We start from the raw sequence: 26,868 nt of genomic DNA on the forward strand, positions 1-26,868 counted from the left end.
GTTGCAAATTAAAACCCAGACTGGCTTCTCTTACTGCCGAATCATCAGTTTTGAGACGACTCTGGACTTTGTCAGAGATGGAAGCCGTCAGTTCCACAGGCAGTCACCAGGCCCGCGAGCCACTGGCTTCCATGCGGTAGGCGCATCTGGAGAGCCAGCAGGAGCCTCCCAACCTTCAGTCAAAGTGAATAGCTGTCCCAAAACACGGGGGTGGGGGGGGGTGGGGGTGGGGGTGGGGGTGGGACACGAGGCTGCTTGCTGGATGGCCAGGGTTCAGAGGAGCTTCCTCACTGCCTGAGGAGGATTATGCGCTCTCGACATGAGTAACTCCCACCAAACCAGCTGGGAAAGGATGAGGTGCTAGGTCAAGAAAAATGAAGTGACACAGGAACCAGAAGTCCGCGATGGCTACTTTTCTAATCTGTGCTCCTGTAAGACAAGTTGGTGAAGAATCCAGTACTACTCAAAATGTTCTGTCAGAATTTCCAACTCAGTGGCAGGGACCTTGTCTTCAATCATTGTGGAATTGGCAGCACCACACACATGAAGCCAATCTGTCACCACTGAGGTTTCTTCGGGGGTCCCAGCCTCCTCTCCACGGAGACCCTGAGGGACCACTGCTCTCCTGACCCACCACCAGGAGAGGAGGCCTTTTACAGCCAACTTGTCACCACCACTGCTGCGGTGCTTGATCCTTTTCCTAGCAAGTCCAGGCCTTCTCTCTCCCTGTCTTGTCACTGCCCCTCCCATCCTCCCATTCCTGAACTACCCACACCGTTCTGGAAACTAGTCCACCACCCAAACAGGTTGAACAGCAATACTCCCCCTCTGGAGTTCCCCCCACTCTCTTCTTCCAGCTGTGGTTAAGATGCTTCTTTCAATTGTCTCAACCCTGATTGTAGAGCCCAAAGGTTCCCAGATGCATTCATCTGACTTTGTTCTGGCTAATTCATCACTATGCCAGGTGTTCTGAAGTGTGCCTACTGCTGAATTTCATTATCCAACTGTTAAGAGCAAGGAATGGCGCAGCAACAGCAAATAATAATGTCAAAGTGGTACCTAAGACACCACATACGTTAGGCTAGCACATACGGCACATATGCTTAATACCATTACTCTGGAAAGAGCTTGTGATGGTCTCAAGCAAACCAAATTGAAGCTAAGACCCAAAAGTCAAGAGGCCAAGATGACACAAGAACAACAGGAAGCATCATACACTTTAATATATGATGGGCGAGTCACAGTCTAAACAGCGGTGGTTTTTTCTGTAAAAGGCCAGACAGTAATTATTTGGGCTTTGTAGGCCCGTCTCATCTCCAACAGTGAACCTCTGTGGCACAAAAGTAGCTACAGGCAATATGTAAACAAACGAGCATGGTTGTTTCGATAAAACTATAAACACTAAAATTTGAATAATCATCTTCAACATCATAAAACCCTTTTTTGAAAACAACGTAAAGACCATTCCTAGCTCATGGGACTGAAGTTAGCCAGTCCCTGACTTAGAAGATCAAAGCCAGGGAACAAAATGGCTGTGGGAGGTCAACTAACATGACAGGTTATACCCAAGCCTCATGGCTAGGGAGCTCACCAGAACCGACTTGGTCAGGAAGGATTTACACCATGAAATTGCTTAATTTTGGTCGAATATTTTGTAGTTTTATTAGGCTGGCTGCTGTACAAGAGCATGAGGAAAAAGGGAATTTAAAATTTCAAAAAGCCCTCATGAACACTGATCTATGGTCCAGCAAGTATTCCATCTCTGTGTTGATGTTTTGATTGAGGACACAGGAGACCCAATAAATCTGACCTAGCACCTGGCCCCTTAACATGCCCATCACTGAAGAAAACAGAACTATGGGTGGCACAGGCACTGTCAGCTCTCAATCTAAGATTCTATATGGCAAAGGGATCATTTTAAAAAATGAGAAGTGCAATGGTGGATGTACTGAAAATATTCTATAATTCTCTAGACTCCTAGCCATGTAGTATAGGAAAAAATTATATGCTGGAAAATAATATTTTTAAACAATGTGAAGACATATTTGACTAAAGGATGGCAGTAAGAATTTAATATAAACTTAAACTTCCTCACATTTTCCAGAGCAACTGAACAATAAAAATATTTCAAGAAACAGAATACCTCAAAGGCAAAATTCCAAAGTCAAAGAGCCACTTACATTAAGAGATTTATCAAAACTGTTTGTAAATTAAAAGACAACAGCAAAAGGTCACAAAAAGCCTGTGTCTTTCACAGCATCTTGGCTAATTCTTTCAGCAGATAAAGTAAAGAATGGTCAAAACTTGGCCTCAACTGTCTTCTTATAATAATGATTAATCCCACTATTTGTGGTTTTATTGTCCAAGGACAAAAACTCCATGCCACCAACTTCTGCTGTCACTTTCCAAAGAGGCTGCTGCTGGGGTGTGTGTGTGATTTTTTTTTTCCTTTGCTTTTTGTTTTCCAGTTTTTGCTATGCTGAACAATTAGGCAGCAGAGAGAATGACATTAAATAAATGAAAACATTCCATTATTCGACCAGAAATGCCCTCTTCCCAACTCATTTGCTTTGCCTTGAAAGATGAACATATTTACAAATCCTTATTTTATTCTCCTGAGACATTTTGCATGATCCATTATAAAACATACAGGTAATACAAAGTCCAAAGGTCTGCTGTGTTTAAGGAATACACACATGAAGATTAAACTCATGATAACACTGTGGGGAGAAATCATGGTCTCATTTATTTTCATGAGAGACAGGTACGAATGCATGACGTAAAAGCTTAAAAGTCATCCCCAAACTTTGCTAAGGATTATTGCCAAGAGATTATGCAGGGAGAAATCTGTGCAAATTCATTTTCTTTACTTGGTATCAGATGGCAGGGGAAAAAACTATTCCTTTAAACAGTCTTATTTATATTCAGGAAAAAAGATTTGAAAAACTCAACAAGTAGACATATTCCCCCTCTTTATGATCAAATAATAATGCCAATGAAGATTCTAATAAAAACAGTTGAAAAAAATTCAAATAAAAGCCAACACTGCTATTAAGATTTTTCTTTTAATATGCCATGAGATATTCTTGATTGTATATTTTCCAAAGTACTTTTCCAGCTGCATCTCCCAACCTTTCCAGAAGATTCCACCAGTCTTTCCAATGCAATAAAAGATGCTGGATTATACTTTTGTCCACCTTCTTTTTTGAAAGTAATATAATCCTAATGACTTTAATGGTCATACATTCTTATCTAATAAGGAAAACACTTACAAATATCAGAAACCCAGCTTTGAAACATTTGCATTAATTTTGAACTGAATCAGCATTTTTGTGGGTTTAAAAAAAGGCAGCAATTTGAACTCACGACTTATTGACAAACACATTTCTGCAGAGGGAAGGGGAAGAGAGGGATAGTGAATGCTGCATTTCTCCATTGGCCCCAAAGTGCTAATTTCACAAAGGGATACATCAAAAGCAAACATGCAATGGTGGTTTTAAAACTTTTACTGCAATATAACAATGAAGTAAACAGTAATTAGACACCTACCAATTTTTTCCCAAAACAAACCAAAAAAAAAAAATGTAAACAGGAAAATAACTCTGCCTATACTTGTACAGCTTCTTAAATCATGTTAGAAGGGTCTCACATTCGATGATCAAGAAATTTTAAAATAGCAGTAATTATTTTCATTTTAAGAAAAGGACCCCCCCCCCAAGTATTTAACATGAAAGAATGGGCTTTCTTACACATTAATTCAATACGTATTTGAAGCAGCAACAATAACCATCAATAATTTGGCATTTCTGTTTACAGTTGCTCCAAAATTTTTTCAATTTCACAAAGCCATTATCCAGTGTTGCCATGAAATAGAGACTGTAAATTCTAGGTAGCAAAGATTCTTTCTGAAACCAATGTTAAGTCAAAGAAATATAAAGCAGGGCATTACACTAAATTTCTGGATCTAGTACACTAAAAAGAGTGAAACCTAGGAAAAGTTACCTACTGTTTTATAGAAGAAATAAAGACCTGCAAAAGCTGATTTTTGGTTGTATAATATTTTACACACTGTGTGGATTTGCGGCATCTGCTAATTGAAGCAGACATGCACTGTATTTATCCCTGCCCTATATCCTAGATCCCTCCCTCCCACCCCCAACAATCTACTACCTTATACCAAGTATTGTGGATATGAGCCCAAGTCATCCCAGACAATCCAGTGAACAAAGTTAGTGTAATGCACTGGTGTGAAGTGTGAGATTAAAAAAAAAAAGTCCCTTTCAATCTTCATCAAAGTTTTGCTGTAGAAGAAAATTGGCAGCCAAGTTCTCATTCTTCTCACAAGCAAAATACGCTTGTATCACAAGTCCTTCAGGAAATCCTAGTGCCTTTAACTAGAAGAAAAGAGAGAAAACACACATGGGTTCCAGCAGAACCAGTAGAGGCAGATCAGCATTTGAAAACATGAAGACATGAAAAAGCTTTTGAAAACAACACATGGAACACATGCCTATCTCAGTGTGGATTCACTGTCCAACCCCAAGCAACTAGATGGGACCTATTGCCTTTCCTTTATCAATGACCAACAAAATTCTGCTGCTAGTTAAAGCCATTAGACAAACAGATACTCTGCTAACACTCAGTGTTACAATAAAAATTAGTTGCTGACTTCAGTGGTTTAAAAATAAATGACCCTATAGAAATGTGTAAATCAAACAGCTTTTAGTATGTAAGGAGGAAAGATACAGATAAGAGCAATGAAAGAGGATTGTTTAACTACTTCATCCAATTATTTGTAAAGAAAGTCAGTAGGCTCAACTATCAGTCTCCATCTCCTCACTTAGAAAAATGGGTGGTCAATTATTAATAATATTACATGATGTATTTTGAGATTAAGATTAGGGTACTCTATATCTGCTTAATTTTTATAGAATTTTAAATGGTGATACCAGCTACTTAGTGGTTTTCCTAGTCTATTAAAAAAATCACTTTGATTCAAAAATGACTGCTTATTTTGAAAGTCTTTAAGCACTCAACTATCTAATTCATTAGGTACTATATATTTGTCAGCCAAGTATTTATGAACCCTCTGTTCAACTGTCTAAATCACCTTGTATTAGACTGTATCAAGAAATGACCTTAAAAAAAAAGTATCAATTCAGCATGATTAATATTCATCCATGAAAGGAAAAGAAAAGCTCAAAAATGATTTTGTTACCTAGGTCTGGTCCAGATTAAAGCTGGGCTAGCTGAAGTAAAAGGTAGATAGGGCACGATCCAACTATATGCTTCTACAAGATACACACTTTAGATTCAAAGACACAAATATGCTGAAAGTAAAAGGATGAAAAAAGATATATATACCACACAAACAATTACAAAAAGGAAGCTTGGAGTGGCTATATTAATATCAGACAATACACACTGTGATTAAAAACTGTTACTAAAAACAAGGACATATTCTGATGATAAACCACCAGGAAGACTTTGTTATAAAGACATGTAACAACAGAACCCCAAAACACATGAAACAAAAACTGCCAGAATTGAAGGGAGAAATAAATGGTGATTTAATAGTAGTTGGAGACTTCAATATCCCCACATTCAATGCTGGACACAACAATCAGGCAGGAGACTGACAAGGAAATAGATTTGAACAACATTACAAATCAACTAGACCTAATAGACATTTATGGGACACTTGACAACAGATCACTCATCCTTTTCAAGTATGTATCAAATATTCTCCATAAAGACATGTTAGGTGACAGAACTAGTCTCGATACATTTAAGAGGATTAAAATTGTGCAAAATACATTTTCTGACCACAGTAAAATGAACTCTGAAATCAGTAACAGAAGAAAATTTGGGAAATTCAAAATCTGTGGAAATTAACATAATCCTTAACCAATGGATGAAAGAAGCAATCACAAAGGAAATTAGAAAACATTTGAGATGAATGAAAACATCCCACGCACTAAAACTTAAAGGATGCTGCTGTAGCAGTGCCTTGAGGGAAGTTTACAGCTGTAATTATCTATAGTAAGACAGATCTTAAATAGATAATTTAAGGTTCTATTTTATGAAACTAGAAAAAAGAGAAAATGAAATCCAAAGCAAGCAGGAGAAAAAGAATATTAGAGAGAAAATATGTAAAATAGAGACTAGAAAAATAGAATCAATAAAACCAGAAGTTGTTTTTTTTCTTCAGAGTAACAACACTGACAAACATTTTAGCTGATCAGGGGGAAAAAAAGAAAGAAATCCGAGGATTCAAATTACTAACATCAGAAACGTGGAAACACTAACTACTTTTTATAGAAATAACCATTTTAGGAAAATACTGTGAACAGTTGTATGCTAACAAATTAGATAATGCTGATGAAATACACAAATTCCTAGAAAGACAAAACCACCAAAACTGACTCAAGAAACAGAAAATCTGAATAGCCCTTCATAACAAATGGAGAGATTGAATTAGTAATTACAAAATTTCCCAAAAAGAAAATCCAGGCCCAGATAATTTTATTGGTGAATTCTACCGACTGTTGAATAAATTAAAACTATTCTTTATAAACTCTTCCAACCAACAGCAAAGGGGGAATACTTCCTCATTCTTCAATGAGGCCAAGTATTACTGATACCCAACCAGACAAAATCATCAAACACACAAAAAGCCACAAACCAATATTCCTTATGAATACAGCTGCAGAAATCTTCAACAAAACACTGGCAAACCAAATCCAGCAATATATAAAAAGGACTATCCACCATAATCAAGTGGGATTTATCCTAGGAATGCAAGACTGGTCCAACATACAAAAATCAATGTAATAAAGTGTTAACAAAAAAGAGAACAAAACCATACTGTCATCTCAACACATAAAAAGCATCTGACAAAATCTAATACCCTTTTGTGATAAAAACACTCAATAAACTAGAACAGAAAGGAACTCCCTCAGCCTGATAAAGGGAATCTAGGAAAACTCACAGCTAACATCATACTTAAGGATGAAAGGTCTCTCAAGATTGGGGACAAGACAAAAGATGTTGACTCTCATCATTTCTACTCAACAATACATGTATACAGAAAGCTGTAGGCAAGACAATTAGGCACAAAAAGGCACGAAAGAAAGAAAAAGAGGAAGTAAGGAAAGAAAAGAAAAGGAAAAGACGGAAAAATGGAATAGAAAAGAAAAGAAGAGAGAAAGAAAGGAAGGGCATCCATACTGGAAAAGAATTAAATTAAAACTAATTGCAAATGATATTCTACAAATAGGAAATCTTAAGAAACAAATTATCAGAATTAATAAAGGAGTTCAGGAAGGTTGTAAGATAGAAGTTGTATTTCTATACAGCTAAGCAATGAACAATCCAAAACTAAAATTAAGAAAAACATTTCCATTTATAGCAGCATCAAAAAGAATGAAAATGCTGAGGAATAAATTTAACAAAAGAAGTACAAACCAAAGACTATAGAACATGTCTGAAATTACAGAAAATCTAATAAATGGAAAGGCAACTCTTGTTTATGGCTTGGTGAGAATGTTGCTAACATGGCACTACTCTCCAAACCGATCTGCAGAAAAAATACAGAGTATTAAAATCCCAATCAGTTTTTGGTTTCGCGTTTCTTCTAGAAATCAGACAAGTGGATCTTAAAATTGATAGAGAAATGCAAGGGATCCAGAATAGCCAAAACAATCTTGAGAAAAGAAAACTGGAGATTTCAAAACTAACCACAAAAAAGCCACAGTAATCAAGACTGTGAGGTATCGGCATAAGATAAGCATATAGATCACTGGAACAGAACTGAAAGCCCAGTGAACCCTCACAATTATGGCTATTTGATTTTCAACAAGGATGCAGGACAATTTAATGGAGAAAGAGCAGAATTTTCAGTAAACGGTGCTGGACATCCAAATACAAAAAACAAGAAGCTAAACTTCTACACCTCACACTACAAACAAAAATTCACAAAAGATCACATAGACCTAAATACAAGAGCTATGTAAGTCTTCAGAGAAAAAACAGGAGTCAGTCTTCTGTTCTGACCTTCCATTAGGCAACTTCTCTTAGTATGACACCAAAGGCACAAGCAACAAAAGAAAAAAATCTTCTCCAAAACAGAAATCAAAAACTGATACCCCTAACCATTAAAAGAAAGTAATAATAAAAAATTTAAAAATGCTATAGAATAATTGAGGCAAGTATCATTCACTCAACTTCAGTTACTTGAGGGGGGAAATATTAGCAGGATAAAGTATCTTTGAAGAAACATGTAATTATAAACCTTGAACACTTGAAATGTTTTATCATATATATGGACAAAATATCTTTCAAATGATTTTCTAAGTATTAAAATGCTCTTTATAAGACTTCCATCTCAACACACTTGCTAAGATAAGACAGGGCAGTAACTGATTCCCTATTTACAAATATTAACACTAAAGGCCAGAGAAAAATGAACGACTTGTCTTTGTATCATACAAACTAAGTTACTGCAGTGCCTCATGTGAACTGGTTAACCTAGTAAGGATGAAAACAGAATCATGGTATCAGGTTCTGATGTTTAACGTACATATTTTTTATATATAATTCACATACATATCTATTTTACACTCTAGTGACAGCAGTAAAGTAAAATTTAAAAAAATGAATAATCTTGAGTTAGGCATTCACTTTAATATAATTTTCTTCATAAATTTTAAGACCTAGATGAAATTTTTAATTTTTAAAAATATTTATAACTATTTTATAAAGCTAGATTGGCATTCATTGTTAGTCCCTTGGCTTCACAAAGACCAAGATGTGAGAGCAGGGATGAAAAATACACGGTCTTTACCTACTGTTAAACCTTAGATCAGTGCTATATTTGGCTCTGTCCAATATAATATCACCAGTGGCAGAAATATTCTATATCTGTGCTCCCAAGGCAGCAGCCACTAGCCCCATGTGACTAATGAGCATCTAAAATGTGGCTAGTGTGACTGAAGAACTGAATTTTCAGCTTTACTTCTACTCACCCTTTCTATAGCTTCTTTTTCCTGAGGTGTTACTTGAATGTAGTTCATATGACCACTTCCGGCTTCTGCAATTCCTCCACTGCCACCTCCACCCCCTCCTCCTTGACCACCAGCTTCTTGAACTGGTTCATTTAACATCTGAATAAAATGCTCCTGGTGCTGGCTAATTTGCTGTGGTAATTTGAAGAACAGAAAAAACAAAAAACCAATGCATGACAAAGTATCTTCAGGAAACTAAGAATTCTAAGTACAAATATGAGAGAAAGCTAGAACTTTGCAACTGCCTTATTTTTAGAATGATTCTGCATTATTTAATCTTTGGAAGAATGTGATCTCTCTTATAATATTAACGAAACCTGGTACTTCTGAGTGAGGTAAACAGCGAAGAATTAAAAGAATTCAAATTCTCTTTCAGGGTTGCCTGGGTGGTTCAGTTGGTTAAGCAGCTGCCTCTGGCTCAGGTCATAATCCCAGGGTCCTAGGATGGAGCCCCACATCAGGCTTCCCTACTCAGCAGAGGGTCTGCTTCTCCCTCTCCCTCCTCTCTCTTTTCATGCTCTCTTGCTCTCAAATAAACAAAATTTAAAAAACAAAAAATAAATTCTCTCTCATAAATGCATCCATTTCCCCAAATTAACGTTAAAAAAATTACTTGGGGCCTATAAAAAGAAACAGAACTTCTGTATCTTCCACACTAGTAGGCAGTACAAAGCTGTATAAAACTTACTTTGTGACTTGAGCATTAAATAAGCCCATGGGTATGTCTTTAAGAGGCAGTGCTGCACTGATAATAAGTTTGGGAAAAAAAGATTTTACAAACAGTTTCTATGGTAAAGAGTTTCTCAGATTCTTTAATAAAGTATTTCCCCAAGGATGTAAAGTGTTAGTAGCTGATCAATTTAAATTAACCTAACCTCCACCCCCAACACACTCTCTTTTTTTTTAAGTACATCTAACCTATAGTATGTTCTATTGAGTGCAGCTCAGAAAAAGTTTATGGAGCTTGTGGGAGGGAAAGGGAGTACTCATAGACTTTAAAAAATATGATATACTTTAGAAATTCACTTTTGAAATTAACTCTAATTAAATAGTTACCTGCAGTAATTGAGGATTTTCTCGACCTATCTGTTGTAGCAATGCTGGGAGCAGGGAAGGATTCTGTTGAATAATTTGTCTCATCTGTTGAAATTGAGGCTGATTCCGTAAAAATTCAAGGGGATGTCCTAAAAAATACATAAATATTTTTAAACAAAAGCAGCCATTACACATACAAAAGGCTGGTTCAATCAGAATTTTAGACAGCAAATGCTGACAAGTAAAAAATAGTTGTTCTCAGATGTACATAAAAATAAATAATGACAAAAATTTTTCAATTGTACCAACAAGCAAGTCTTATAGTACAGAAATTACTATTAGCATAGGCAGAGAGTATAGAATGACGTTTTCCTCAATTGTCCTGGGCACTCAATATTATCAAATAATGAGAATTTATGACCTTCATGTACTCTATCAAATAAAAAGTACTAAAATTGTTCCTAAATATATACCCAGGACTAACAAAATGAAAAAACCTGCTTATTTTATAAACAACCAAACCCTTAAGAAAACAAAAAACAAACAAAACAATCTGAGCTTGAATGCCCTGGAAATTCTAAACCAAATAAGTGAAAAATAATACTTAAAAATTAAAAAGTTCAGATATGTAGATAAGAAGTTTTGTTAACACAAACTTGAACTACAATTAGAAAAACAACTTTGGTTATGATCATTAAACTTCAAACATTTATAACACATAAATGCTTGAGATAAATAAGATACAAGTCAAGTTGGTACTAATATATTTAGAGCTTGTTAGTCCAAAGTCCCATAACAATAATAAATATTAAGGATGCCAAATAAGATACAGAACTTGCAACATTTTGGAGGTAGTGTGGTTGTCTGATTATTCTTAGTAAGTCAAAAATTGCGTGTAATTATGTTTTTGAGGTTACTAATTCTAATGAGAATTCTTTAGATGTTATTTCTTAAATTACTCAAGAAAATCATTCAAATTAAAATGGCCATAGGAGTATGGGAAGTATCCTTTCTGTGACACCAGTTTTATAGATGAAGAAATTCAGACTCAGAAACTAAGTTCACACACTAAGTACAGCTAAATGGGATAGGAGCCCATATCTGAATCAAATCTGTGGCCTCGTCTTTCCATTCTCATGCCAACTCTGAAGAAATGAAAAGCCTGTCCTCTGGTAAACTGTACACAAAATGCTCAGGGCTTTTTGTCAACCAGAGCTGACTGTCTTAAGTAGAGCTAGGAAAAGCATCAAAGAAGGGCTTCTTCAAAATTAACAGTTTAAATTACTTTATCAATACAGCATACAGAAGGAGACTGAAGGAGAATGCAGTTAATTCCTGGGCCTACCAGGCCTTCCTCTGTAGTCACACCTTTAGCAATGGAAGGGTAGGTGCTGGCCAGTACAGGGAGGTAAATTCAAGCTTGGCTTTTACCTCTAGATACAAGTCTTCAAGCTTCTCAGTGTTTTATTTCTTTGGTGGTATAATAACCACTAGGATCCTATTGGCTTTGAAATTATACATATTTTATGACATTCATAGGGAGAGAGAAGAGACAAGGTGAGCAAACATTCTGGCTTCAGAATGTAACACAAAATGTGAACTGGAAAGCATTTCTTCCTTGAAATAGGCTAAACAAATGCCCTTTGCCAAAATTACAATGCTAAGGCCTCAGCAAGAAGATATGTAACAGCTACTTGGGAGAATTCGTTTTGGGCTCTTCTCTAACATTAATGGATAGAGACCTTGTGTGAAAAGTCCTCCAGATGCTCCAGGGACAAGCCTTACCTCAGATTAACCATATGTTAGAAACTCAGGACCGTGCCCCCTCCAACTTCCAGCAGCCCAGACTAACCTCCAGGACTCGCTGTGGTTGTTGATGCTGTTGTAGTTGCTGCAGCAGCTGCCACCGAAGATGGAGGAGCCCCAGTGCTGACTGCGGGAGGGGTGTCCACCACAGCCTGACTCTCTCTATCTCCAGGGATCCCCTACAATACAATTTTCCAGCTTTAAAATAGCTTGTCATTCAAAGTTAGTTCAATACAATACAAAGTAAAAGATTTACTGATCTATTTAACATGCTTGTCTAATTTACAAAAGCATCAAACAGACATCTGTTTCAATTAAAAGGATTAAGACTTATCTGAAAGCTGCATATATTCAAATGATTAGAAATGATCTGAGCATGGTATAGAAGAATGTATATTGCTATAATGTAAGGCAGCACTGTCCAGAAGTTTCCATGATGAAAAAATGTTCTCTGTGCTAAATTTTTTTTTTTTTTTTTAAAGATTTTATCCATTCATTCATGAGAGACACAGAGAGAGAGGCCGAGGGAGAAGCAGGCTCCATGCAGGGAGCCAGATGTGGGACTTGCTCCCGGGTCTCCAGGATCACACCCTGGGCTGAAGGCCACACTAAACCACTGAGCCACCCGGGCTGCCCTAATTTTTTAATATACTTTTAATTTTATTAAATTCAAACAGCTACCTGTACTAATAGTATTTAACAGCTATTTTACTAGGCAGTGTAGATCTAAGGTATAAAGAGATTTGTAATTTAAAACATAAGTCATAAAAATGATTACATATAGCAAACACATTACATCTAACATCAAAGATCATAAACTTGGCATATAATAATGTACATTTTTTTTATTTTTTATTTATTTTTTTAATTTTTATTTATTTATGATAGTCACAGAGAGAGAGAGAGAGGCAGAGACACAGGCAGAGGGAGAAGCAGGCTCCATGCACCGGGAGCCTGATGTGGGATTCGATCCCGGGTCTCCAGGATCGCGCCCTGGGCCAAAGGCAGGTGCCAAACCGCTGCACCACCCAGAGATCCCAATAATGTACATTTTTAAAAGGCTATTAGAATTTTACAATATCAATACAAATCTTACTAAAATTGGGCATGTTTGTTTTTTATGCTATACATTACTTTAGTTAATTCTGAACTTTATAGAAACTTTCAGCAGCTCTGTGATAGAAAGGTTTGCATTTGTAACCCTAGCCTTAAAATTACCCAAAGAGGGGTTCCCTGGGTGGCTTAGCAGTTTAGCGCCTGCCTTCGGCCCAGGGCGTGATCCTGGAGTCCTGGGATTGAGTCCTACATCAGGCTCCCTGAATGGAGGCTGCTTCTCCCTCTGCCTGTGTCTCTGCCTCTCTCTCTCCTCTGTGTCTTTCATGAATAAATAAATAAAATCTTAAAAAAAAAAAAAAAATTACCCACAGAAACAGGTTTTGATGCATGTGCAATTCTGAAATGATCTCTAGGGATAAAAGGTCTAATGGAGACAGAGGCAGTGGCAACAGTGGCCAAATGAGGAGATCTCCTCTACAGATACATGGTTCTGAGAAAGTGTCATCCAGAAAGTATCACATGCAAAAAATTAAAGTTGATTATTCAAAACTTAAAAAGTTCATATAAGAATCTTAAATATTTCAAAAAAAAGAGAATCTTAAATATTTCAATATTTAGGTGATGCTTTTTCTAAGTTGGTAGCATTTGTCTTCTGAAGTTAACTGCACTGAAACTTTTGGAACACTATTTTGATGGATGATTTACAAGACTTTTCATATACAACATATTAAAATAAGTCTTTATGAAAGCCGCACAGATTGTGAAAGAAGAATGAAAAGGAAATATTACATATGGGTAAGGGAAGATATGGCAAATGCTTCCATTTCTCAATAAATCAGAAGCCAGAATCATAAACATATAAAGAATTAAGCATAATGAATCACATCCAGGGTAATGGCTGCTGGCATTAGATGTCACTCCAGGCATCAGAAACCAATGTTTGTGAAAATCTCTTGACTACTACTGACCATAAATAAGCTAACAATTCAAATGCCAATGGAACTAGGCAAGTAACAGTGAATTAAATACACAATGTTATGTCAGGTAACAGGGAATGGATGGAAAGATAGTAAATTAAAGAGTCTATAATCTAAAACTCTTCCTTTTTTTTTTCTTCTAAAACTTTTCCTAAACCCTTACAAAAATCCAGAATCCAAATTGTTCAAACCAGCCAACTGAATTAATTAATGTCCTCAATAGTACACATCCAGGAGAGGTGCCTGGGTGGCTCAGGCGGGTTAAGCGTCTGGCCTTTGGTTCAGGTCATGATCCTGCGGTCCTGGGATCGAGCCCCACATCGGGCTCCCCATTCAAGAGGGAAGCCTGCTTCTCCTTCTCCCTCCCCCAGCTTGTGCTCTCACTCTCTCTGTCAAATAAAATAAAAATAATGTCTTTAAAAAAAGAAACTGTATATCCGGAAGTATGCTGGCCATCCATAAAGCTACTAAAAGGGTAGATTAGATTTTTCTGTCCCCACCCTCCAAACACACAAACTGTCATCCTTTGAGGATGACATGAATGGGGCAGAAGGTAGTACTCCGAGTGGACAGCCAATTTTATTTTATTTTATTTTATTTTGGACAGCCAATTTTACAACTCATTTAGCCATGTCCTTTCCTATCTAAAAAAATCACATCAAAATCATTTATTTATTTATTTATTTATTTATTTATTTATTTATTTATTTATTTATTTAATTTATTTAATTTTTTTACATCAAAATCTTTTAGGTTACATTTTACCAACACAAAATGTTAACATATTAAGAAAAATGAAAGCATTATGTAAATTACTAGCACATACTCTCATTCTCCCATGAACTGTTGTTATTCCTAAAATCTTTGATATTTTGGTCTTAAACTAGAATAAAGCGAAATATTTCTCACCATTAAAAGATACTCCACTGCTCTGTCAGGGTTGTTGAAACTGGCTCTCAGGGCTGCAATCACTTGTTCTCGTTCATATCCCATTGACATGATCTCAGTTACCATATTCTCATAAGACTGACCTGTCACTAAAAAATAAAAAAAAAAAAAGTGTGTGTGGGGAGGGAAAGAAAGGCAACATTTAATATACATTTCTCCCATATTTCTTGAGTGTGTATGTATATATAATGCTTCTGGCACTACAGGGCAAAGGGACACAAAGACGATTAACAGTACAAACTACAACATATATAATATGGTAAGTAGAATAATACCCCCCCCACCCGCCAACAACCTATAAATATGTTAGGTTACAAGGCAAAGTGGAATTAAGGTTGTTAATCAGCTGACTTTAAGAGAGGGAAATTATCCTGGATTATCTGGGTGGGCCCAATGTAATCACAAGGGTCCTTAAAAGAAGAAGGAAAACAGATGGGAGGGTCCAAGAAGCAGATGTAAGGACAAAAGGAAAGATGCAAGGTCACAGATGCTATGCTGCTGCCTTTGACTATAGAGGAAGGGGCTATAAGGAATGTGCATAGCCTCCAGAAGAGTTGAAAGGACATAGAACAGATTCCCTCCAGAGTGTACAAAAAGGACTGCAGTCCTGATGGTAGCCCAGTGATTTAGCTCCTTGATTTTAGTACAGTGAGTACTATGTTAGACCTCTAACCTACTGTGCCTTAAATCTGTGTTGTTTCAGACAAAGAAATCTGTGGTTAACTTACCATAGTAGCAACAGAAAACTAACGTATAAATACAATAAAAATATCAGATACAAATGTATGACAAATACAGGACAGAATTAGCAGATCAGAGAAGACAACCTAGAGGAGACAGATGAACTACTTTTTGAAAACAAGTAGGAGGGACATTTCAAGCAATCTATTTAACTGTTAACAACTTTAGTTTTCCCTTGACACCTTTCATCATCAAAGCAGAGGTTAGAAGGAGGAAAGTCAGACTTTCACATACCATACAGAGTTGGTGCAAAGCCCCAAGCACTGTTATCCCAGGGAGTCACTTCCCACAGGCTGCCTCCAACCCAAACTCGCTCTTTGTGGAAATGTCAGACGATAGACAAGAGTCTGAAAGAAAGCCAACTCTCTAAACTAAACTTATCTCACTTAAGCCATCTTTTCTTCCACTTCTGTTCTGGGTACTATTCCCTTTCTTGTCTCCTCAAAGAACCGGACCCTTTGGTTATCCTCCCTTTTATCCACCTCCCACCCTTCACTCTCCACTTCATTATCCTCATCAGCAATTAAGTATATCCTAGAATGTCATCTTAAAAACAGAAGCATAATCCCTTGGCCACATCCCAATTCTTCTAGGAATTGGTCCATTTGTCTGCTCCCTTCCCTTTCCAGCTATAGCTACCTGCACAGGCTGTGTCCATGTCTCACATTCCACCCACTCCTCAACCAATACTGATACATGACTCTGAATCTCTAAAGATTTCCCCCTCAGACATGCCCCACCATTATGTGCCTTCTCCATTTCCATAAATGGCACCTCTATTCACCTATGCACAAGAACGAGAAACCCTGGTGACTGAAAGTTCCCTTTCGCTTCCCTTCCACACCTCATCTACCAGCATATGTGCTAGGTCCTATCTCTGAATTATAGTGCAAAACTACCCAGTTCCCTCTTTCTCTACTGCCTTCACTCAAGACCAGGCCACAACAATCTCTGGTCTGGATTACACCCTGCTTCCTTTCCTGCCTCCGAGCCTATAAGCCATTCTTCAGCTGGCTGGAACAGTGAGCTTTTAAAAAGAAAACCTCATCTCATTTAGAGTTCTCAACACTCAACAATCTCCATACAGCACACTCCAACCACACTGATGTTTTCTCAGGTCACTTCAGAAGTCATACCTTCTAGAAATGTCCCAGAACCTTTACACACACACACACACACACACACACACACACACACACACACACACACACTCTCTCTCTCTCTCTCTCTCTCTCTCTCTCTGAGGGTCAGTTCCTTTGCAGGCTCCAGTTCTCAATTTAAAATGTACTACTTTACCATCCTAAGTATGTTCTGTTTTTCTTTATGAAAGCTATTACTTCCTTAAAATCATTAATCATGATTTGCAATTTACTTGGTTTCACCCTTTCTCCTTCCTCCATCTGAACAAAAAGTTCAACTGTGCAAGGGACCTGACATTTTCCATCACCATCTCCCTGGCACAGACGACACTCATTATCGCTGAATGTTTTTTTTCTCTGCAGAATTTTCAATAAAGGCATTTAATAGCTAAAAAGTATAATTTTAAAAAACTAAATATCACTGACCAAATGTGGTATTTGTATCTTTAGGCTATTGACTTTTCCTTTCCCCTTTCATAAAGAACTTATTTTAATTTTCTTAACTACCCATTCATGTAATTCTAGCACAAAGTCACTTAAGTGCCAATACCTTTTTAGTAATCTAGTTCCCAGATACAGAAATTAACATAAACAAAATTAAGAACTGTGAAGTATCTGAACTACACTATTTTGACACAGTGTTTTTCATGTCATTCTCACAGTAACTCCATGAGGTTTATTTTGAGCATGGTATATATAATAGCTGATAAATCATAGTAGAGACTAACAGAGGCTGTGTCCAGAGCCCCCACACCTAGTCATCATGCTAAAATCATGCCTCCTAATTAATCAAGTTATAAAAGTCAAAAAGAAATGTCTATAAGCAGTTTGATACTTTTTAGATCTTAATAATATAAGGGCAAACTACTCATAGGAAAACTAGAGGCTATGGACAACACAAGAGAGTGCTAATGAAGCTAAAGTGGAGAGGTAATGAAGAACCTATGTGTATGATTAGAGTGAGTTTTGGGCTTATCTTCCAGGTCACAAGGAGCTGTGAAAGGAATTAACAATGACCTCAATAGGTCTGCCTTTATATAGAGTCCACTATGACAGGGCCACTGACCAGTTACAAGAGAATAATGCAGGAGTTATCAATGAAGTAAGGATGTGACTAAGGCAATGAAGTGGCAGCGGAAACAAATATTCCAGTAACATTAGGAAGGAGGGTCATGAGACCCTGAGACCCTGGGCTCAACCAGCCATGAGAGGCAGGGAAGTCAAGGACAATGCCAAATGTTTGGTAGAGATGATGATACAAGTAATGATGAACAAAGGAGAATAATTAGATGAGGGAATAAAACAGGACTCAGTTTAGAACCTAAGGAATTTATGGAGGTTGTAGGTTTCCCAGTTGGCAATTTAAAGCACAAGCCTGCAGGTTCAGAGAGAGGTGTGGACTGGAGTTATCATTTTAGGAATCCTTACAGTATAAGAGTGAGTGGTATTTTTCATTCCCATAATTTCAACTTTGAACTATGATCTAGAGAAGATCCATATGCTTAAAGGTCAGGTAAAATAAAAAGAACTAGAAAGCCTGAAAAGGAATAGTCAAAAGGCATGGATCAAGAAAAGAGTAGTGTTGTAAGCCAAAGAAGGGAAGTTTAAAGTAGCAGGTATCAACATAAAGACTGGGTGAATTAAAGAGAAAAGGGATCCCACAACCTACGTTGTACAGGGTGACAGAAGAGGTAAAGGTAAGACACTGCCTTCAGAGGTGTAGGCACAGTAGCAGCAGCTAAAGCTCATGCTTTCCAACTGAGGCAGCAGCGGTGTCCGCCAGACAGTTCAGCAGCATCAGGGACAAGTGCCAGTTGGTTCCAGTTCTGTGGGTAGACAGAACCTGACTGATCTCTGTGTCATCTCTTCTAGTACTTCCAGTATCTCTTTACCAACTTCCTAGGATTAAGCCTTTCCCTATTTGAAAGTGATGTCTATTTTGTTGACTGGACACTAACTGATACTCATTTGGTAGCAGACTAGTCAGTCTCAGAAAACAGTAAATGTAAAGATGTAAATGTGGGTATGGTATATCTGGGTGACCTTAGGTTAATCACTTACAATCATTTTGCCCCTACATGCTATGGGCAACCAAGGTACCACTTTCACTGCGATGAGAGGATCATGGAGTTCAAGTCCCATTAGGTCAGAGGCCTACCCCCAAATCTTATGAGGTGCTAATGCTGTTGGAACCCTGCTGCTACAGGAACTCAGGAAAGAATCTAGAAGCCCTTATCACTGAAGCTGCTGCTCCCTATCTTCTGCCTCCCTACCACTTCTAGTAAAGTAGAACACTACACAAAGGAGAGGAAAGGGGTTGCCAATAGATCAACAATTAGCAAGCACAGTAGGAAATGTACTAGAGGTGTTACAATGGGAAAATAGGGAAAAAAACAAGACTGATTTTGGCAGGTTAAGTGTGAAGGGAGATGAAAAAGCATTATCTGAGACAGTAAAAGTTGGGGGACAGAAAATTACATTCACTGCAAGTACAATACAAGCAACAAGATACAGATGGGACCCGACAGGGCTTCAAACTGGAATAAAAGCTGGAGATGAATAAAGATCAAATGAGAGACAGACTTAGTAATGTTTGTACCCATTTCAAAAACATTTTGTAATAAGCCTATCCACAGTTCAAACTTTGTTAAGACCTCAGTTAAAATTCACATTTGGAAAATGGAAAATTATCTGCTTTGACTAAAAATATGCTTAACCCTAGTAACACTACAATTTAAAGGATTCAATATATAAATATATTAACTTACAAAGTCTTTAGTAGCATTAACTGAGCAATTTATCCAAATCATTTAGCAGCTTGATTATACGCAACCATGAGAATGAACACATTTTCATGATCTAGAAAAATGAAATTTGGAACCTCTTCCCTATTTTTTGCGTTATTTACAACGTAGATACTTACCAAGTGCACTTGTCGCATCTTCAAAAAGGTTTGACCGAGAAGAATCTCCTGATGTACTGAAAAAGTTTTTAGAGAATCGTACATCAGAAAGTATATAAAACTTGAAGTTTAGTAACTGTCCAATTTGTAAAGAGTTTGATTTTAATTAAATGTGAAAGTCTGGCTACATACAGTGTTTAAACCGTCTTCTACATTAAATCCCAAAGCTTTACCCATAACATTTATGGCTTGGGAAAAATTTTCAATCTTAAAATTCATTCTATTCTGCAAATGCATCATTTTAAATGTCCGAAGATATAAAATGACAACTGAACAGAATGCTTACCACTTAAGGAACATAAAAATGTTAACACACAACTATTTCCCCCAAAGAATTCACAACGAGGGACACCTGGGTGGCTCAGTGGTTGAGAGCGTCTGCCTTTGGTTCAGGGCATGATCTCGGAATCCCGGGATCAAGTCCCACATTGGGCTCCCTGCATGGAGCGTGCTTCTCCCTCTGCCTAGGTCTCTGCCCCTCTCTCTGTGTGTCTCTCATGAATAAATAAATAATATCTTAAAAAAAAAAAAAGAATTTACAATGAGAAGTTAAATAATCTGTAAGTCAAGTCACAATAGAACTATACCAAACAAGTATCCCCCACTTTTCCAAAGTATTTCTTTTATGAGAAAAGTGAAAATGGTGTTTCATTTGTTTTGCAGCAAGCCTTTATAGAGGAACACACCCTGAGAAGTGAGATGGCCCCACCAAGTTCCTTCCCCAGGGACTATACTCAGCAAGCACCTCAGGAGCAAGCCACCACAGCTCTGAACTGTGCCTGTGAGCATCCATGCTTCATCTAAATTTAGCAAGGTGTGTCCTAAGTTATCAGAAAAGCCTGAGAGGTTATTTTATGGTTCTGGGAATGACCAAATTTTTTTCCACATAAATTTACAGCAGTTGCTTCTTAGCTTTATGTCATTTTGGCTCACAATATGTTTCACAGGAATGCTCTACTTTCAAATAGTAGAGGAAACCTATACACAATAAATAGCCAAAGTAGAAACCACGTCAGGCTGGAAAGGCCAAGGAAATCTTACATAACAGAATTTCAGTTAGGTCTTATAGGTAAGTTTTGAACACAGAAACTAAAAGAAGGCATCAAGTCAAGGAATATAGCAAAAAATGGAGAGGTGTGATAAAATCTAAGTTGTAACTTAAATCAGTTTAAAAGGACTAAGTTTCGGCTGGGCAACTGCAGAAGTCTGGAAACAAAGTAGACAAAAACAGGATTATGAAAGACCATGAAGAGTAGGCCAAAGAAAAGTAAGTTGAAGTTTACAAAGTAGTAAAAGTAGCAGTTAGTAGTTTAGATTAAAACATACATACAACACACACTTATACCTGTGTCCCAATTTTAAAAACAAAACACAGTAGGGGAACCTGGGTGGCTCAGTCAGTTGAGCGTGCAACTCTTGATTTCGGCTCAGGTCAAGATCTTAGGGTCGGGAGATCAAGCTCTGAGTGAGGCTCCAAGTTGAGCATGGAGCCTGCTTAAGATTCTCCCTCTCCTCTTCCTCTGTCCCCTCCAACCCTCCTGTAGCATAGAAAGACCAAAGCAAGTGTCTAAATTTGAATTCATAAATTATTTTCTAAGGCTCAGTTTCTTCATCAGTAAAATGAAGTCAACAAGAACAGCCATGTATCTATCCCAAAGTGTTGTACATAGGGTTATTGCTATAAAGTGTTTAGCAGAGTGCATAGCATAACATCCAATATGATCACTATGATTAAACTGATTTTTTGGAGTAATTTTTAAATTATCTTCATTAACTATGTAAGGTAACTTATATAGAAAGCAAAATTTTGAAAAAAATTATATGTAAAAAAACTAATTCTCCTGCCCATGACCCCTGCTTAGGGAACAATCACTACTACCAGTTTCTATAGAACAATGACTTGTGTCTTGCTTTTGGGTGTGTTTTATTCTTAATTATCTCACATAACTGTAACGACCTCAAATTTTCCCCACAAACACACAGTATTCCACTTAATTGGCCAAATCAAGTTCTTCATAGGGAAATTTTAGTTAGGTTTACAACTTTCAAATTCTTTCTGTAGGGATGCCTAACTGGCTCAGCAGTTGAGCCTTCAGCTCAGGGTGTGATCCTGGGGATCCTGGGGTCTGGGATTAAGTCCCTGCAGGGAGCCTGCTTCTCCTTCTGCCTAGGTCTCTGCCCCTCTCTGTCTCTCATGAATACCAAGTGCATAAATTAAATCTTTTAAAAAAAATTCTGTAACCAAATTTATTAATTGTTCCTTTTATGACTTTTTAAATTATTTTTATTTTTCCCATGTTCTCTAGTTTATGGCTTCACTTTTATGTTAAATATCTATCTAGAATTTATTTTTATGATATAAGGTATGTGATCCATCTTTCCCCCTTCTATTTGGCTAGGCATTAATCCCAACAGCATTTTCCCCACAGTGATTTGAAATTACATCTTTTATCTTACACTAAGTCCCCTGGGATGTATTCTGGTATGTTTCTAGACTACCACCTATTTAACTGAGCAATCTTCTAGTAAGAGCCATTCTAAATTATTGCAATCATTACCCAGTATAATACATTTTACTACCTGGTAGGATTAGTCTCCATCATTCCAGTTCTCTTACAAAAACAAGTTGTGCTGTTCTGCACACTGCTTTAAAATTTCCTTCTTTACGTATCTCAGATAAGAGTGAGGTGCAGCTGAACCATAATCCTTTAATCTTGATTCTACCTCACCACTTCTCCTTCCCCACTTGCAGAGGAAACCACTTATCAGGGTGCTGTCCCTCTGCTACTATTTTTCTACACATTACTATCCATACCCAGAAAATGTATGACAATGTTTTGTGGCTTTTGTTTGGTTTATGGTTGCTGCCCATATTGTTTCATCATGTTTTTCTCACTTGATAACAAAGCCCTGAAACCACATTCACTCACTATGCATACATACTACATACTTCAGCTGGCCGATAGTACTGGATATCAGGGCTTCTCAAACTTTAGGAAGCCCAAGGATTTAGCAGGAGAGCTGGTTTCAGGGATCCACTCCTCAGTAATTCAGATTTTGGTTAGAGGTTTACTTTCAAATGAGCTCCCAGTGATGCTGATGCAGTCTACCTCCACTTGTAGCAGCACTGCTCTCTAATACGTATAAATCACAGGTCAAGTCATTCTCTAACGAGGTATTTAGATTGGTTTCAATTTGTCTTTAACTACAAATAATGTAGTCAGTCTTTGTGCACATGCGCAGTTTCTCTAAGGTAGAAATAAGTAGAATTTGTATTGTAATAGGTAGTTTTCAAAGAACAAAACTGGCCTAAAGACACAAATGCCTATTAATGAAATGTCAGACCAGTGGTGATGAATAAACTTTCTGATGTCCTTCAAACTAATACCAACGTGTCTCCTGATAATCTAAGTTTTGTGCTTTACAGGACACTCAATGTTTTACAACACAGAAGAAAGGACAAAGGCACATTTAAACTGCCAATTTTCTGAGTTTCTCTCATCCTTCTTTTCCCATGTTATCTTTCTCTAAGGGGATCATTTGGGGAAGTAAGAGTAAACAGTTGATGTATAAAGTCCAACCAAGTAACTCAGGATCTGCTCTCTGGATGGTCAGTACCATCATCTACTGATTTATGCAACCTCTGTAGGTCTGAAAACATAATACTGACTTTTGAGAATGGGTAAATAAAACTGTACCCCCGGGAAGAAATTTTAAAAGGAGATAATAACAAATTTGGATAGATGATACTAGCACATTAAAAATGTACTGATTAATTCTGAAATTCTCACTATGAGCTTTTCAAGAGCTGAAAACACATAAGAAAAGAAGATATACTGCACTGAATGAAGACATATTTAATTACACATGCAATGTTTAAGTGATTTGGGAAACCAATGCGTTAAAAAAAATTTGTTTAAGTTCCCTCCCATACACAGAACTGACGAACAACCTTCTGATAGAACAACTTAACTGGAGTCTGGGTTGTCTCCCACTAGAAAAGAGTGTTGAATGCATTTCTAAATATACATGGGAGGAGCATCAAGTTAGGCAACAGTGTCTCAGAATGCCTGAAGCAAAGCTCAGCAAGCAGGCTTAGGGGAAGTATTTTATTACCTGAATCTCCTCTTAAAGGAATCAACTTCCTGGAAAGAGGCCCTAAATGAGCAATGAATCAAACCCCTTCAAACATCATGGACTGGGTCAGACAGAGAAACATGACAAAAGGCAAAACACTAAAAAGAAAGAATAACTAAACATTTTATAATCCTTGTGTTTATCACAGTGTTCCAATTTCTGTATAGATCTCTATCCTGTCTGGTTCTGATTCCAAGGACTCTACTGCCACTGAGGTCCCATGTTGTACCTAAGTGTCAAACTATAAACAGCTCCAGTGCCAGTGTACACTGGACTTAAAGAACCCATGTTCTCAGATAAAGAAGAAATTCCCTATATGAGTCCAATCAAGAGAACCAAAGTACTTGTGGTTATTTATTTATACTCGGGGAGAAAAAACCTTTGTCATAAACTACTGAACAATCCTGCCAACATCCCACAAGAAATTATTTCTTACTCCCCCAAATATCCCAGCACGTTTTCTTTTGTTTTAAAGACCTACACAGGTAAAAAATTTCTACAGAAGCTCATAAAAATATAGATAAAACAGAGAATTCAAACAATCCACATTAACTATGCAAGATAGTTGTTACTCACTGCTGTGAACATGTGCTATTTCACATCTTTTACACTCATTATTTCATTTACTCCTTATAACAACTCTAGGAGATAGGTCTTATTGTCACAAACATTTTACAGATAAGGAAAATACCCAAAGACGTCACTTTTGTAAGGTCTCTTTCTGTTTCTTTTCTTTTTTTTCCTTTTCTTTTCTCTCTCTCTCTCTCTCTTCCTTTCTTTCAACAGTTTATTTATTTATGAGAAAACACACACAGAGGCAGAGACATAAGCAGGCTCCTTCCAGGGAGCCTGATGCAGGACTCAATCCCGGAATACCGGGATCACGACCTGAGCCAAAGGTAGACGTTCAACCACCGAGCAAGGTTAAGTGCAAATAAATATCAGATCCAAACACAATGGTATGCAGCAATTGGAAAGATTTAGTGGCATAGAAGGATGTTTACAGTATAAATGACAATGATCAGAAAAGAATATAGATCGAATATAAATAATGATTATGAAGGTCAAGTTATTTATAATATGTCCAAGTATAATAAAATAGCAAGTTATTTTTATAATTCTTTTAGGTCATTTGTATTTCTTATTTTTTTCTACACAAAATGAACAGAGACTCTGACCCGCTTTCCCTTCTCCCTGGAGGAAAAAATATGCAGAGTATAAAAATCTGGATTATGGAAATTTAAGCAGGCACAAGCACACTGTTTTAGTCACAGTTCAATGTTTAGAAAACGTTTAATGTAGCAGAAACAAAGTTAGTTTGATCAAAATAATCATGAAGATAAATACATGCCTGAAGTTCGTGTCCTGAACTTGTGTTGGTGCATCTTCTAGATGGCAGGTCTTACCTGTCAGTTGCTGTTGGACTTGTAGCCACGGGTGTCTCTGCTGGCTTTTCCGCAGGTTTCTCTTGTTGTGTCACACTAGTAGGTGCAGGTTCAGAAGATGTTGTCGCTGGTGCTGGAGTGACGGATGCAGGAGAAGGAGTGGGAGCCAGAACGGGAGGGGCTGGGGCCTGAACCACAGTCGGAGCTGTAGAGGAGCTAACTGTAGTAGTGGTGGCAGGATTCGATTGCTGGGTTGTAGCTGGTGCCGGCGTTGTCACTGCTTTGGGCTAAACACATTAAAAAAGTAAAACAATGAATTATGATAAAATACTGTATTTACCTGATCTCTAAGTAGATTGTATCATTATAGGAGGCCACAAACATAACACCAATAAATAATATAAACTTGTAACTTGAAAATAATTTTGTTAAGAAACAATAAATGACCAACATTAACCATATGAATCACTATTTATGTCACTCTTTCAAAGCCAAAGACAGCGTATGTATTAACTATCGTTCTTAACTAGCTTTGGCTAATAGTTTCAATCTTTGTTATTAAGTTAATATGAAAAAGAACCATAAGCAACTAGTCACTATTAAGAAATATACAGACTGTGTACTGGAAATAAAAACTATATAATTACTGCCCTCCCCATTACACTTTAAGTGCCTTGAGTATAACTTTCAAGTATTTATTGTCATTCAAAAGCATCACCAAAGTAACTTTCTTGTTCGACCTATGCTAGTACAGACTGCACTGGAGAAAGACTGGCTGTGCAAGGTAGAGCAGGGGACTTAAAAAAAAATACTAGCAGTGTTCACTTCCTCCTTTCCTTATTCTCAGTCTTATGTTTAGCCCTGCAGCTTTTTTTAAACTGCCAATACAATACTCTTCAAATTATTAATGTTCTAAAACTCCCATCTAGATGAAGTGAAATTTAAATGCATTACTATGCTCACTTACTATTTCCCTGAAGATTACTTGTGATCAATATAACACAGTCACATTCCATGCCCTCAAAGTCTCTGCTCTACAGTGCTATTTAATCCTCATTCTAAATGGTACCAATCCTATCTGCTTTTTGAAGTTTTTCTGCTTACTTTTGATCTAAATAGCTTTTTCCTGTCTCTTCTTTACAACAAGGTCATTTCTCATTGCTTCCATAATGCCTAACTCTTCCCCCTTCTAATAACTGGCCATTATTAATTTGAAAATAAAGTAATGATAAATATCATTAGAATTCTATATAAAATATGAAAAGGCTCGGCTCTAAGTAGCTATACCTCAAATGCATGGATCTGAGACCTATCCTGCTTAATTACTGTGTTTTAAATAATCAAGGTTATTACAATACTAAAGGAAATAAGACCAACATACATATCCAAATATGTGGCTACCACATTTTCCATTATGTACTATGCATGATAAAACTAGATGAGACAATGGAATACTATTCAGCTCTAAAAGGACACAAATTCTGGCATGTAGCCAACATGGATGAACCTGGAAGACAGTATACTAAGGGAAATAAGCCAGTCACACAAGGGAAACACTGTATGATTCCACTTATACAGGGTATGAAGTAGTTAAACTAATAGAAAGTAGGATGGTGG

The 26,868-nt window shown here is 37.1% G+C and overlaps 1 protein-coding gene across 2 annotated transcripts in view; it reads right to left on the reverse strand.

The window, feature by feature from the left end:
- Window positions 1-1,199: 1,199 nt before the first annotated feature.
- Window positions 1,200-26,868, reverse strand: part of RAD23B (RAD23 homolog B, nucleotide excision repair protein) — a 45,825-nt gene continuing 20,156 nt past the window's right edge. For both annotated transcript variants that reach the window (XM_072727779.1, XM_072727777.1), the window contains 7 exons: window positions 25,273-25,538; window positions 19,691-19,746; window positions 14,849-14,976; window positions 11,953-12,085; window positions 10,122-10,249; window positions 9,027-9,197; window positions 1,200-4,394 (listed from right to left, as the gene is read on the reverse strand). In XM_072727779.1, the coding sequence (XP_072583880.1) occupies window positions 4,281-4,394; window positions 9,027-9,197; window positions 10,122-10,249; window positions 11,953-12,085; window positions 14,849-14,976; window positions 19,691-19,746; window positions 25,273-25,538 (996 nt within the window). In that variant the 3' untranslated portion in view covers window positions 1,200-4,280. The remainder of the gene's footprint in view (window positions 4,395-9,026; window positions 9,198-10,121; window positions 10,250-11,952; window positions 12,086-14,848; window positions 14,977-19,690; window positions 19,747-25,272; window positions 25,539-26,868) is intronic.

The sequence above is a fragment of the Vulpes vulpes genome, chromosome 12 (genome assembly GCF_048418805.1).
Source record: "Vulpes vulpes isolate BD-2025 chromosome 12, VulVul3, whole genome shotgun sequence".
NCBI lineage: Eukaryota > Metazoa > Chordata > Mammalia > Carnivora > Canidae > Vulpes > Vulpes vulpes.